This window comes from Mauremys reevesii, linkage group 2, assembly GCF_016161935.1.
Source record: "Mauremys reevesii isolate NIE-2019 linkage group 2, ASM1616193v1, whole genome shotgun sequence".
Taxonomy (NCBI): Eukaryota; Metazoa; Chordata; order Testudines; family Geoemydidae; genus Mauremys; species Mauremys reevesii.
The window spans coordinates 80,414,273-80,427,930 of NC_052624.1; the positions used below are offsets into that span (position 1 = coordinate 80,414,273).

Sequence of the window (13,658 nt, forward strand, 5' to 3'; positions counted from 1 at the left end):
GGACACACATCTCGATTCTGGCCCTTCCTTCCTCCTGCCTTGTTTCTGAATATGTAAAAGGAAAGGGGTACTTCTCCATGGTCATGCATGTGTTTGGTGGATAACTTACTGACACTATTGTTGGCCAGCTGGGGAAGCGCCATGATGCTTGTATCTGTAGGAATACAGGACTTTTTGGTAAGTTGAAAGTAAGGACATTTTCCTGAGGTGCCCTATTGACATTAATGGGTTGCAAATGAGGTTGCAATGCTAATTGTGATTTTTCTTTTTTTCCCCTTCCCCAGGGACCCAGTCTGCTCTTTGCTTTCCCTGCTAATGAAGCCACATTCCTGGCACCTGGACAGAAGTGAGGAAAGATTTAACTATTGCCTGAGCAGATGCAGGATAGTTGTGGAGTGTGCATTTGGAAGACTGAAGGGCGGGTGGAGATTTCTGATGACAACCTTGATCTCAGTGACAGAGAAATGCTACTGGCCGGGTAGCAGGGCGAGGTTAGACAGGCACTGTACTGCTTCAGTGTAGACACTATCTACGCCAAAAGGTGGGATTCTCCTATCGGCATAGGTAATCCACCTCCCTGAGAGCCTGGATCAATGGAAGAATTCTTCAGTCAACCTAGTGCTGTCTACACTGGGACTTAGATTGGCTTAAGTATGCTGCTTGGGGGGGGAAGGGTGGATTTTTCACACCCCTGCCTGAAACAGTTAAGTCAACCTAATTTTCTTGTCTTTCTCTCCTCATGCATACACTCCTGCCAGAGCTGTCCCTTTGGTATGGAGAATCGGGGCGACCACTCTGGGCCCCATGCTTTGGGGGGGCCCGAGCATCAGTGTGCGTGTGTCATGCAAGGGGCACTAGGCCGGCCCAGGAGGGTAAGGGTAGAGGTGCCTGCGGGTCCAGGCCAGCCTGGGAGGTGGGGTTAGGGGTTTGGGGGGCCAGGCCGGCCCGGGAGTGAGCGAGGGGGCTGGCGTCGGCAGTGGGGGGTCGGGCCCGCATTCACCAGCAGGAAGCTCACGTTGCTTCTTTTTCTTGCTTGCCTGCTGCTTCCCCGGCTGCCAGAGTCCTAGCACCGTTGGAACACGCCAGTGCCAGGCTGACTCCATCCATTGCCCTTCCGCCCCAGGGGCCTCATACAGGCTGATTTGTCCCAGGCCCCGCGCCTGCCTAGGGACAACACTGATTCCTGCCATTCCTGAGTCTTGTGGGCTCTGGGTGAACAGTCTGGACCAGTTTGGAAAACACATCTTCCCTTGTCAGTTTCCTTCTTACCATAATGAGTTGGTCAGCCCGCATAGAAGGGATGTGCCTCCAGGATACTCCAACCAAGATCAAGGATGGACAGAGTCATTGTTAGGTGTTTGTGTGGGGAATAACTGCTATGATTCTGTTTTCCCATGTTGGTCTTTTTTTTGTTTTAAAGGCTCACAGTGACCATTGTTTCATGATGCAGCATGGTGAGTATACAGTGTATGCTTAACCCCTTTAGCCATAAGGGTGGGGGCTGGGAGTGGACGGCGGGGGTAACTTTCAGGGTGATATAGTAGAATTTGTTAAATTCCAGGCAGCCATGATCCTTGAGGATATATCCCTTTTTGAGGGTCTCAAAGGGCCACAGCAGGGTCCTGCTGGAAAGGGTGGGTGGTCAACCAGAGCCCTGCTCTGCCAGATTCTTCACAGGGATGATCCAGTTTGTACAAAGTGGCGTGGGAAGGTGCCCTATTGTGGTGGAGAAAAACAAGGCAGCTCTGCCTAGAAATGTTTGGGCCAAGATTAAATGCTATTTGCTGGGAAAGGCTTGTGAAACGGTGCCACAGGAGTGCAAAGCTGTGTATGCTAAGGCCTTCTCTGCGAGCAGCTGAGGGTTTCGATATCTAATGGTTAGGGATGTGAGCTGAGTCATGAGTCTACCACATATGGCTTCTTCTTTTCTGACTCTAACCCCGGTTTGCATGTAATGTATTCTTACTCTTTGGGTCTCAAAAGCTGCATGAAATCACACAACACATGTACTGTAGAAGAACGTATTGGGAATGCTGGTTGGAATCCGTGCAAGTGCTTAGCTTCTGTTTCGCAGAACTATGTATTTAGGAATGCTTCTTAGCTGGTTTCCGACTTTTTGGGGTACTGCCGTTTGATGCTTATTAAAATAAACGGGCTAGTCCCTGGAAGCTGTCGACTACCATTTTGAGAAGAGGGTGATATTTCAGGGGCTCTAGGGTAAACAAACAAAATGGCCTGCACTAACGGGCCAGTCCTACTAAGTCACATCTATCTGAATCCCCTTCCTTAGTGATGAATTGGCTCTGTGGGTCCAGCTCGGTCTGTCTGGCAGGATCTGTGGGTCTGTTAGTCAATCTGGCAGAGTCCGTGTCCCTGCTATCAGTCATCTCCTCTTCGGTTGCCATTTCAAGCGGGAGTGCCCACTGTGCTTGTCAGGAAGTTCTGGTCAGTATGCCATAGAGCTGTTTGTAATGGGGATGGTCCTGGGAACAGCATCAGCCTTGAGGCTGTTCTCAGTCTTCTGGATGCCTTCTGCAGCTCCTTCCCCTGTGCCTGGCATTGGCCCTTGTCTCTGTACCCCATAGGCAAGGGTAGATTGCTAGGTCAAAGTGCCTTGGTTTGGTTTGCCCAAAGACACAGGCTTCCTTGGCATTTAATTACATGAAGTTTTATATTTATTCTCTTCCTAACCTGAGATAATACTATCTAATACATATGTATGTTTCTGCTAAGAGGCTAAGGTTCTAAAGCATAATCTTAAAATAAAGACTGGAGCACACATCTAAGTACTCAAGTTGATCTCATACCAGCTTTACCATGCAAATAACTCCATTGACCTCAAGGGCGTGACTCCTGATTTACAGTAGTGTAGTTAAGAAGAGAATTAGGCCCACAACTTTATTTTTGGAATTCATTTTTTCAGAAGATGTTAGCCTTCAGTTGCATGCTTAACTAAGGCATGCAAAACTGCATGTGCACAGTTAGAATTATTCTTAGTTCTTTTAGCTACATAAAATTACTTTCATGAAAAGAATTCTAAGCATTGTGGCTGATGCTAAGGGCTTGTCTAAAGACAAAAGTTGTACCATTTTAGCTATTCCTGTATAATGAAAGAAGCACAGCCCCCTTGATGTATAAGCAGCTAGATATCTGTAAGGAATCCTTATACCAATATAACTGTGTTCACACCAGTGGGTTGTACTGGTATAACTTTTTTGGGTTAAAAAAAATAACACCCTACCCAATATAGCTGTACTGACACAAAATCTGTGTGCAGACTCGGCCTACCTCTTGGAGATCTGAATATGAATTTTCTTAGGCCTTGTCTACATCCAAACTTGCACTGCTATAACCAAATCATTTAAAAAAAACCCACCACCACTTTTAACTTAGTGCAATTTTATGTATAGATGATTATTTACGGTGCATGTTGCCTCCAGTCTAGACCATCTATCTATGGTAAGGTAACATGGATGAGAAGAAATTAAAACATTTATCAAACTGCAAGAGCAGCTACATATTGATGAAGATAAACAATCAAATTAAAGGTATGAAAAGCTACCACTAGACTGTACATTGTATGCATCTCTTGTACTAGATCAGGGGTCGGCAACCTTTCAGAAGTGGTGTGCCGAGTCTTCATTTATTCACTCTAATTTAAGGTTGAGCGTGCCAGTAATACATTTTAACGTTTTTAGAAGGTCTCTTTCGATCAGGGCCGCCCAGAGGATTCCGGGGGCCTGGGGTCTTCGGCGGCGGGGGGCCCTTCCGTTCCGGGACCCGCCGCCAAAGTGCCCCGAAGACCCGCGGCGGCCCCCCCCCGCCGCCGAATTACCGCCGAAGCGGGACCCGCCGCTGAAGCGCAGCCCGGTCTTCGGCGGTAATTTAGCGGCGGGGGGTCCCCGCCGCGGGTCTTCGGGGCACTTCGGCGGCGGGTCCCGGAACGGAAGGGCCCCCCCGCCGCCGAATTACCGCCGAAGACCGGGCTGAACTTCGGCGGCGGGTCCCGCTCAGTCTTCGGCGGTAATTCGCCGGAGCGGAAGGACCCCCCGCCGGCGAAGACTGGGAGCGAAGAAGCTCCTGCGTCCGGCCCCGCAAGAGTTTGCCAGGCACCCCCAGAGCGAGTGAGTGTCCCCGCTCCAGGGGCCCCGAAAAACTCTGGTGGGGGTCCCCGTGGGGCTCAGGGCCTGGGGCAAATTGCCCCTCTTGCCCCCCCCTCTGGGCGGCCCTGCTTTCGATAAGTCTATAATATATAACTATTGTTGTATGTAAAGTAAATAAGGTTTTTAAAATGTTTAAGAAGCTTCTTTCTGGTTTTCGGCCAAAAAAACTGAAAAGTCCTGTCTCCTCCCCTGGCTCCCCAAATGAAAAGTTTAAAAGGAAAGCAGACACTTTCTGTGAAAATTGTAATGTAATCAAAAACTAAATTTGGGTTTTGACAGAAACTTTTCAGCCACATAAGTGTTCACTTTCAGTCCCTGTTCATGTTTATTTAGGATTGAGTTGGCAAACTAATGTGTGTCCCTGCATATCCTTGTAACTCCACTGGCTTAAATGAGCTTACAGCAGCTGCCCATTTGCTCCTGAAGGTTTTAAAACAGACAAAAACCCACACAGCAGGCAGTCTAAAGGCTGTTTAAAGCCTAAAAATGCCTATAATTGTGTCTTGTAAGTGGATGGTGCTTATTATACAACCACATTATTATTACATATCATTGTACTGCAAATCTTTACACTTAAATTAATCACCATCTTTAACACATAGTTCATGTAGTTTTGAAATTATGAATGAAACTGCTAGAAGAAAATGTGAGGTTTATTCTAAAACATCTTCCTATATTAGTGAAAGTCATATTTCCTCATTTGTGACATTACCAGAAGGTGTGTTGAAGAAAAAAAAAAGAAGTTTGGAACAAAACAATATAACCACTGAGAACAGCAAATGTAGGAAAAAGAAGAAGTTTTTTTGTTTTTGGTATTAATTAATAGCTGAAGCTAATGTTACCACCTGTGTACAATTAAAACAATATTCGTAAATGTGCAACAATGGTAGGAATTATTCTAACTAGAACAATGTATTTTGTTCTCTTCATATGTGTCCTAATGGCAAAAATTAGGGAAATTTCTACCTTCAGAGCCAAATTCAGTTTGGTTATATGAGTATAAATCCTGAGTAATTTCACTTCCAATAGTGGTGTTATCTGCATTTAGCTGGTAACTGAAACATCAAGGCAAAATGTGTGTTAATCACCCCCAGTGTTTGCCTGCCCCATATGCATTTTAATTGATACCCCCATGCACAGTAGTGTGTTCTTAGGAAGAAAGAGCAAAGTGAAGAAAGACTTGGGGTTTGATCCTGGGAGTCTCATATTGAATGTAAAGCAAGGAGGACTGACAATCTGGCCCTTACAGGTATTTAGGTGCCTAAGGCTGCAGAGAGGCGCTTTGTGGGATTTTCAGAAGTGCCTAGGTGCCTAACTACCATTTTATTAAGTAGCAAGTACCTGTGCCTCTAACCAAAGATTGCCTGGTTTGTGATGTCTTGGGTTTTCAGTGCTCCTTGCTTGATGTTTGTGAGGCTAGAGCAGGAACAAGTTAGTTTTCATCAAGCACTATTTCTTGTGAATTATTTGGTCACAGGGTTATGACCTGCTCTAAGGCTATTTTAAAATGTTTTTACAATGACCCTGCATGTCTGTCTCCTCTCTGAAGTCCACAGGCCCAGCCCAGTCATCACCTAGTTATTTTCCAATTTCTGTTTCTGTGTATGCTGGGGTTCCACACATCTTTGGGTCTCTCTTGGAGGGAACCTAGAAGCCTTGCTGATATCCTAAGGAGGGTTAATGAGGGTGAAGCAGTTCTCTTTTCCAGAACTGCTAACCAGAATCCAAAGTAGGGAGCTCTGAGGAAACTTAAAAGCTACTCTGGAGAGCTGATACTTTTTAGGTTTGTATATTTTAGTTTATTGCTTGTAAAACAGCATAGCAGGAGAACGGCTAGAGACTGTTGCCAACTTTTTGTCAATTTGGGTTTCAGGCCCTCCTGAAATGGTTAGTATGTCAGCAGCAGGCCCAGAAAGCAGGCCAACAGCAGTTTTGGCAGGCCCAGATAACAGCACAACAACTGCAAGAGCAGTTTCAGAAGCAATTATTTCAGGGGCATGTCACCATGGACAAGTTGGCTACTTCAAGCAGCAGTTCCAGCTCCACCCTGTCTAAGTACAGAGGCCTGTCTGATCAACTTTGAGTGAGTGGCTACCATAACCCAGGGGTGTCACGACCAGGTCTTGGGTGGTCAATCAGACCTAATGGTCAGAGTAGGAGTCAAGCTGAGTCAGTACCAGAAGATCAGAGTCTGAGACAGGCAAGAGGGCAAACCAGGAGTCAGGTATCAGCAGGCAGGCAGGGCCAGGTACTGGGAAGTCAGAGTCCAAGACAGGCCAGAGGGTAAATCAAGAGTCAGGTTTGGGCAGGGCCGCAGGCTCAGAAGCTGGAGTCTGGGATCTCCCACACTCAGGGTCTGAAGCAAGGCAGTCTGAATTGTTGCTCATACAACTCCCTGTCATGGCTTCCTGGCTTAAGTACTAGTGCCAGCCAATCAGTGGGCTGGGAGGAGCTGCTACTCAGGTCCTGCTGTGCGGTTCTTCCTGCTAGTCCCAGCTTCACAAGGTCCTCTGGCAAGAGTCTAGCATAACCTTCCTGGGGTGATGTGGAGGGGTCAGTGGGCTAACACCCCCTAGGACTCCCACTTCTAGTCCTGCAGGTTCTTACAATGGGTTACTGAGCCATGGGCCCCCTGAGTGAAGAGGCCACTGCTGCTGACAGGGAATATGCCAATGACTGATGGTATTATTGTTTAGGGCATACCCTGAGAGTTACTGGTACAAATTCTTCTCAGAACTGTGACCTCCCAACACCAGCAAATAGGTCAGTGTCTGAGGTGTGCATCAGGGCAGAATTTTGCCCTTTAATTTTAGGTCTTAATCAAAGTCAGGAGTTGTAAGGTTCAAACATTCATCTGTCACGTATTTATTGACTTCCATTTCATTTGAATGATACCAGTAAAAGATCCCAGTTTCATAATCATTTAAAAAGAAAAATCACCTTGCCCTTCCTATAAATCAATGTGTAGCAGAAAAGGGAATGGTGGCATCACTCACAGAAGCTATCAATAGTAAAAATGGTCATTTATAACAGAGGCCACACTTGAAATCTCATAGACTTGATATTCAGAAGTGCTGATCACCTGCTGTTCCCGTTGACTCAACTAAGGCTCTGGGAATTTAACACTTCTGGAAGAATCTGGCTATAGGTATCCTAAGTTGGGCTCACCAGAACTGAAGCATACAAAATCAGAGGCCACTTTTGGTCTTAAAGCGATAAACTCTGGGCCAGTTCCTACAGGTTGCCTTCTGAAGTCAATGGTCATAAGAGCTTCTTTTAAACATCGGCACAGAGGAAGTCATTGGCAGTACACAGGTTTTACTGATCCTACAGAACCTAGGAACTATGCTCCATGTTCTTGAGCACCATCCACTAGCACTTTGTCTATTAACTATTTACATATACACAGCCATAGAGCACTCCTGCAACAAATAGGACTACTCGTGTAAATAAGGAAAGCCCGTAAATGATCCATGAGATTTTTTCCTTCAGATTTGCATTACTGTAAAAGTCACAGATAGTGAGTCAAAGGGAACAACACAAGGAAAGACTCAAGGAGAAAAGTTCAGGAAAGGAAGGTAGAGAAGAGGGAAATGCAGCAACATCATGAGTCTGTTTCTGCTCCTATTGAAATCAGTGACTAAATTTCTGTTGACTTCAACACCATTGGATCAACACAATTGTATCTTTTAGGATCACCTTTGTCTGGCTTGTCCTCGTCCATCCCTCCACGAACACAAGTTGACGCCTCACCATTCTATTTTGTTGTGAGCACATTCTTTCCGTTTCTAGCCAAAGAGTTTTGTCATGGGATCGGCCCAGTGCACTTTTGGTCTGACCAGCGATCGCTTGTGGTCTCTGGGGATCCAGTCACTGATGCGGATTGTCCACCTATTGTCTTGCCTGCAGACTACATGACCCGCCCATCTTTGCTTTGCGTCGTACATCGCCTGCACTACATCATTCACCTCTGGACACCTTCTGATCGCCTCATGTGATCACGGAGTGAAATCTTACATATTTGCCTTTCCATTGCTTTCTGGGGGACAGCAAATTTTTCTTTCTTCACTTTCATTGTTGACCAGCTTCCTGCTCTGTATATCATTGCTGGCAGAACATTGGAGTTAAACAGTTCTTTCCTTTTCTTCATGGGCAGCTCACCATCCATTAAAGACGTCTTTATTTCGTTGAAACTTGCCCACTCCACCTTTCTCCTCCTACTGCATTCCCCTTTGAACGAGTTGTCTCTTCTCAGCTGCTGACCAAGATAAATATATTTGTCAACCTCCTCAATTTCTTTCCCATTTACAGTGATGATTCCTTCTGAACAAGGCTCATTCTGCATCCACGTTGTCTTCAACGTGTTCACTTCCAACTCAATATCATGCAAAAGTGTTTGCAGTTGCTGCAAGTTGTTCTCTTTTAGAATACCAATTTGAAAATCCTCTCATTACTAATGTTAATCTATTTGTATTTGTTATCTATTTCTATACTGGCATTGGAAATTTGCTTGGTTTTATAAGTTTCTGCAGAATTGAATCTTGAAACAGGATCACGTGTTGGGTAAAGAGTGTAGAATTCAGAGAATTTTAAATGGAATTTAAATATCTTTTCAGAACAGTATAAAAACTGGGTGGGTTCTGAAGTCCTGATAACTGTTCTTTAATATAAATCAGTGTGCACACAATTCTAGCTGGAATTATCCCAGGTAAAATATTCAATTGTTGGCAGCTATAATGTGCAAACTGATTAACTTGCTTTTGAGACTTTGAATTTTAACTAATTAAAAAATGCAAGAATTAAAGTCTGTGCTTATTATTCTATTAATGTAAAATTCCATTTGTGATCATATTCCAGTTTCTCACAGTAAATACGTAACATTACCACCCCCACACTTTCACTTCTCTATTTTTGTTCATTGCAAGCTACAAGAGCTTGAACCCCCGCAAAGCAACCAGATTTCTGCTTGCATCCGAAGAAGTGGGTATTCACCCACGAAAGCTCATGCTGCAAAACATCTGTTAGTCTATAAGGTGCCACAGGATTCTTTGCTGCTTCTACAGAACCAGACTAACACGGCTACCCCTCTGATATTTGACAGATTTTTATGATTTTTCTGTGATCAAGGGTCTTCTTGACAGTTCCATTTGTGTCATTTAGGTTCATACATCCAAATGGATGAATCCAACTTTGACTTAAACTCATTTCCAGACTACTTTGATGAGTATGGGAACTTCACTAATTATAATGGCACTGGTAATGTGTGTGAAATGGATGACCTCCACGCATTTGGTGCCCATCTCACTACCATCCTGTACTCTCTTGCTTTTGTTCTTAGCCTGCTGGGAAATAGTTTGGTGTTATGGATCCTAATGAAGTATGAAAGCCTTGTGTCTTTAACAAACATCTTCATCATGAACCTTTGCATCTCCGACCTGGTCTTCTCTTGCATGCTGCCCTTCTGGATCGTGTATCATTTGCATGGATGGATTTTTGGTGATTTCCTCTGCAAGGCTGTGAATGCTGTTTTCTCCATTAGCTACTACAGTGGTATTGTCTTTTTGACCATAATGACTATTCTCCGGTATACGGCAGTGGTGAACCCCTTGTCGACCTTGAGTACTCAGACACGCCAGTGTGGCATTCAGGTGAGCTTGGCCATTTGGGCTGCTAGCATATTAGTTGTGGTTCCTGAGATGATTTTCACCCAAGTGCAAACTGATCTGGATGGTTTCAGTACCTGCGATTACACTGACTCCCATTGGAAAACGGTAGAAATTTATCAGCGAAATGTCTTCTTTCTCTTTTCCTTTGCTGTTATTGTATTTTGTTACGTCGAGATACTGAAAATTCTGCTCAGAACAAGATCTCATAGGAAGCACAGAACTGTGAGACTCATCTTTACCATTGTGGTAGCTTTTTTCCTGAGTTGGGCACCTTATAATATATTCTGTTTCCTGCAAACTTTGCCAGCTCATTACATCTTTCTGAACTGTGAGATTCAAAAAAACATTGCATATGCCTTCTATATCAGCCGCAAAATTGCCTTTTCCCACTGCTGCCTCAACCCTGTGCTCTATGTATTTGTTGGGGTCAAATTCAGAAGACATTTGATGCACCTATGCAATTACCTCTGGCCATGCAATAATGGGAAAATCTCCAGCCCCAGGATTTATTCTCATGGCAAATTCCACTATGAAGATGCTTCCATTTACTGAAGGCTGCTCTGCAGTGCTAAGCATGAGTGAAATGTTAATGGCTTTAAAATCTGAATAACAGTTGATTTTAGAGGCATTCACCTGATGACACAAATTTATTCTTTGTGAATATTTGAGTTGTTGAGAAATAATAGAAAATGTATTTCCATGGGGAGGGGGTAACCATCTATTTTATTTACAGATATCATCTCTAGGCTTTTCTAGTTAAGGGGCCAATTTCTGCTCTCACTTACATTCCTGCAATTCCATCATATCCAATACCATTGAAGCAGAGTAAATGAGACCAGAACTCACCCACTGTCTCTACTTGGGATTAAGCCAGGTTTTATTAGTTGGCAGTAGCTACATAAGTCAGAATACCTGATGTTTTCAAGGTAAACTTTTCACTGTTGCTGTGTACAAAGCTATTAATATTGTAAGCTTAACACAAACCCATTTTCTGATCCTTAATAGGAAGTTTTGGTGGTTGATGCGTGGTAGAAGGAATTAAGTTAATGAGCGTGTTAATACTTTCTTAATTCTTGTAAAGTCATAGTATAGAGTGAAGAATCAGTCTGCTTCATTTCTTGTTTTGATAGTGATATCTCAATAGATATTTTCCTTTATTTGTAAAATAAATGTTTTTTCTCTAGAAAGTTAGAATAGTAGGTCTTAATGTAAATGCTTGTTTTGCAGTTCCAGCTGGTTTTTAAAATACTTCATCTATTAACCCACGAAAGCTTATGCCCAAATAAATGTGTTAGTCTCTAAGGTGCCACAAGTACTCCTCATTCTTTTTGCTGATACAAACTAACATAGCTACCACTCTGAAACCTGTCACATGTTTGAGTATACCAGCGTATGCATACAAATACGAGATGTGCCTATGCAACTCGGGTATTTGCATCTTCGTCTAGCCAAGTTAGGCACCTACCTATGTGTGCAAATACCTGATTTGGTGTGTGAGCTTTTTGATATTTATATGCAGCATTTAGGCATGTGCAAACACTTGCATGCACACAGCTTTGTGCCCAAAGCACAAAGCTTTCAGGCACTTCCCCCAGCCCCTTGGCTGGGAACGGGAAACCGCGGCTAATGGGAGCTGCTGGGGGCAGTGCCACACATACCCCTGCACCCCTCCTTCTGCAGGGTCCATCAGCTTCCCAGAGCGCCGCAGAGGCAGGGCAGGGCAGGCAGGCAGACAGGCAGGGAGCCTGCCCTGCCCCCAGTGTGCATCACGCCGGAGCCTGCTCCCTGAGCCCCTCCTGCAGCCAAACCCCCTGCCCTGAGCCCCCTGCCACGCCCCACACTCTTCCTGCACCCTGACCCCCTGCTGCACCCTGCACCCCTCCTGCACCCCAACCCCCTGCCCTGATCCCCCTGCCACACCCTGCACACCCTGACCCCCCACCACACCCATCACCCGTCCTGCACCCCACATCCCAACTCCCTGCCCTGAGCCCCCGCCACACCCCACATCCCTCCTGCACCCCTTGGGGGCAGGAAGGGGGCGGAGTTGGGGTGGGGATTTCGGGGAAGGGGTTGGAATGGGGGCAGGGAAGGGGTGGGAAGAGGCGGGGCAGGGGCAGGGCCTCATGGAAGGGTTTGGAGTGGGGGCAGGGCCGATGGAGGCGGGAGGGAGGTGTCAGTAAATGCAGCCCTCTGGCCAATGTACTGGCCCTCATGGTCATTTGAGTTTGAGACCCCTGATCTAGTCTGACCTCCTGCAACAATCATTTTAAATGCAAATGTATTTTTAAATTGTTAATTCAATTGACTTGGGTTTTTTATGTATTTTCAATACAAAACTATATATTATTGCAATGGGATTATTGAGGTGTTAAACACATAAATCAAGAAGTATTAACTGAAGATTTTCAGGAGAACTGACACTCTGCCACGTTTTCAACCTGTATTTTCCCTCCAAGCCATGAGTAATACATTTGTTGCCTACTCACATTACAGATGCTCTGGAAAACAGTGCTTGCAATTTCTTAACCTTGGTGTAGACTCTCAAACATAACATTGAATTTATGTAGTTCTTTGCAATGAACCCTGAACTAGTTCTTGATTCCATTTGGTAACCCCCTTTCCTAAGCAACCACTTTACAGCATTCCCATGTGGTTCCCACTACAGTTTAATCTGATCTGTAGTTAAAGTTTACCTTTAGTAGGCAACAGATTCTGGGGGGGGGGGGGGGTTGAAGAAATGTTTCACTGTACCTTTTTAGTCTGTGCCTGAATTCAGCTACCACAACTAAATTCTCAATCTGTCCACCATGCATTTGAGTTACTCTGGGGAAATCCATCCATCCCATTAAACATGAGTGAGTTTACCCTCTCAGTAAAGCTAACGCTTTTGGGATGATAAGCCTTTCCATTGTCTTTAGCTGAGGTATCTTGGCTTGGGGTGGAGGATTCCAGCCAAAGGAACTCATCAAAAGACCACTGAAATCAAGAAGATTCTTTCCACTGACTTCAATAGACTTTAAATCAGGGCAAAAATGCCTTCAGCTATACAGATGAAGACTACCCAAAGGAAAATGGGTCTGATTCAGGAGTACCTCCAGGAATAGTTCCATTGACTTCAACAAAGCTACACCAGTGTAAACAAGAGTAAAATAAGTCCTTGTTTGTCTGCATCATTCAAAAGATTCTGAAAACTTAACTATGACAGATGCTATGAGGCACCCTTTATAATTCTTTCTTTGGTTTTATTTCATACCCTGTATAAGGCTGGACAATATAATAGAGGAATAAGATTAACCATGTGGATTGTTTTTCAGTTTGGTTTTTTGTTTCTGTTTTTTAGCATTAAACAGTTTAGTTAAATTTGTTTGATTTTTAACTTGTGTGTGTTTTGGTTAGGATATCTGTATTTCTGAAAATGGAGTATGTAAAGAAAATTGAATTTTACTATTGCAGAATAACATGTAACATTTTGTATTTTCTGTCTTTGATTAATTCCTATTAAAACTGTACCTGAAGTATTTGCAGTTTTTTATGTGACTGTGAGCTTGTTACTTGCCTGTACAGTGCCTACCTCACTGGGGCCCTGGTCTGTAACTGGGGTTCTCAGACGCTACTATAATATAAAATATCTAGCTCTTATATAACAGTTTTTACACCCACAGATCTCAAAGTGCTTTACGAGGAGGTTAATCTTATTATCCCTATTTTACAGATGGAAAAACCAAGGTACAGAGAAGAGAAGTGATTTGCCCAAGGGTTAATGACAAACCCAGCTCTCCTGAGTCCCAGTCTACTACTCCATCTACTAGGCTACACTGTCTTTCTA

At 44.3% G+C, this 13,658-nt stretch overlaps 2 protein-coding genes across 2 annotated transcripts in view; both read left to right on the top strand.

Moving 5' to 3' along the window:
- Positions 1–13,658, top strand: part of FYCO1 (FYVE and coiled-coil domain autophagy adaptor 1) — a 221,008-nt gene that overhangs the window by 5,774 nt on the left and 201,576 nt on the right. Inside the window, exons 2-3 of the transcript XR_005593566.1 lie at positions 285–346; positions 1,451–1,454. The gene's annotated coding sequence lies outside the window, so the exon portion shown is untranslated. The remainder of the gene's footprint in view (positions 1–284; positions 347–1,450; positions 1,455–13,658) is intronic.
- Positions 9,169–11,620, top strand: XCR1 (X-C motif chemokine receptor 1). The gene has a single exon (XM_039522245.1). It carries the CDS (start codon positions 9,338–9,340, stop codon positions 10,379–10,381), a length of 1,044 nt encoding a protein of 347 aa, XP_039378179.1. The 5' UTR covers positions 9,169–9,337; the 3' UTR covers positions 10,382–11,620.

Excerpts from the sequence above, each read along its gene's own strand:
- XCR1 (XM_039522245.1), top strand. The coding sequence starts at position 9,338 with ATGGATGAATCCAACTTTGACTTAAACTCATTTCCAGACTACTTTGAT.